Source organism: Glycine max, chromosome 14, assembly GCF_000004515.6.
Source record: "Glycine max cultivar Williams 82 chromosome 14, Glycine_max_v4.0, whole genome shotgun sequence".
NCBI classification, from domain to species: Eukaryota; Viridiplantae; Streptophyta; class Magnoliopsida; order Fabales; family Fabaceae; genus Glycine; species Glycine max.
The window spans coordinates 5,183,462-5,184,560 of record NC_038250.2 but is presented as its reverse complement, the minus strand read 5'-3'; the positions used below and the strand labels follow the sequence as shown (position 1 = coordinate 5,184,560).

Genomic DNA, 1,099 nt, shown 5'->3' with positions numbered 1-1,099 from the left:
AAATTGAGATTTTTTTGGCCAGGAATCGATGGTGTGGTCTCTATTATACCAAATAGAATCCATAGTCTCCAAACATCAAGGTCCTGGGACTTCCTCGGCTTCCCTGAAAATGTCCAAAGAACAAACATAGAAAGTAACATAGTCGTTGGAGTAATTGATAGTGGAATTTGGCCTAATTCTTATAGCTTTACTGACGGGGGATTTGGTCCACCACCACGACAATTGAGCTGCTATAACTTTACTTGCAATAAGTATGTAGCATTTCATTATTTTGACTTTCCCAGGAACGCGCGCGTATATATATATATATATATATATATAAAATTTATAATTTGTTAACTAATTTCTTATAAAAAAAAAGGTGTGTATATTAACAAAATTGTTAACACACATTCACCTATTTTTTAGAATGAGTAAATTAACATGTTACACTTGAATGTATTAAAAAAAATTATAATTATAATTTACCAATTCACTGTTTTTATAAATAAAAGCTAACAAACTCATATATATATATATATATATATATATATATATATATATATATATATATATATATTAAAACAGTTTCAATATATGATTTATAATTAGATGATATTATAAGTGTATAACCTATTCTTTATCCATATAAGGTGTGCATGCTGATTATGGACAACATAAAAATTACTTGAATCAATTTATTAATGCATCATGAATGAGTTGTTTGTACATAGCAAAATAATTGGAGCAAAATATTTTCGCATTGGGGGCGGGTTTGAGAAAGAGGACATCATAAATCCAACGGATACGTCTGGTCACGGGTCTCATTGTGCATCCACTGCTGCTGGAAACCCAGTTAGGTCTGCAAGTTTGTATGGGCTTGGCTTAGGGACAGCCAGAGGAGGGGTTCCATTAGCACGTATTGCTGTATATAAAGTTTGCTGGACGAAGGGTTGTCACGATGCTGATATCCTTGCAGCATTTGATGAAGCCATTAGAGATGGTGTTGACATTATTTCTATTTCAGTGGGACCTACAATCGTGTTACACCTCCATTATTTTGAGGAAGTATATGCAATAGGAGCTTTCCATGCAATGAAACAAGGCATATTAACGTCCA

At 32.8% G+C, this 1,099-nt stretch overlaps 1 protein-coding gene across 1 annotated transcript in view; it reads left to right on the top strand.

The window, feature by feature from the left end:
- LOC100783918 (cucumisin) overlaps nt 1-1,099 on the top strand; it is an 8,307-nt gene that overhangs the window by 2,954 nt on the left and 4,254 nt on the right. Inside the window, exons 6-7 of the mRNA XM_006596552.3 lie at nt 23-251; nt 714-1,098. Of these exons, the coding sequence (XP_006596615.2) occupies nt 23-251; nt 714-1,098 (614 nt within the window). The remainder of the gene's footprint in view (nt 1-22; nt 252-713; nt 1,099) is intronic.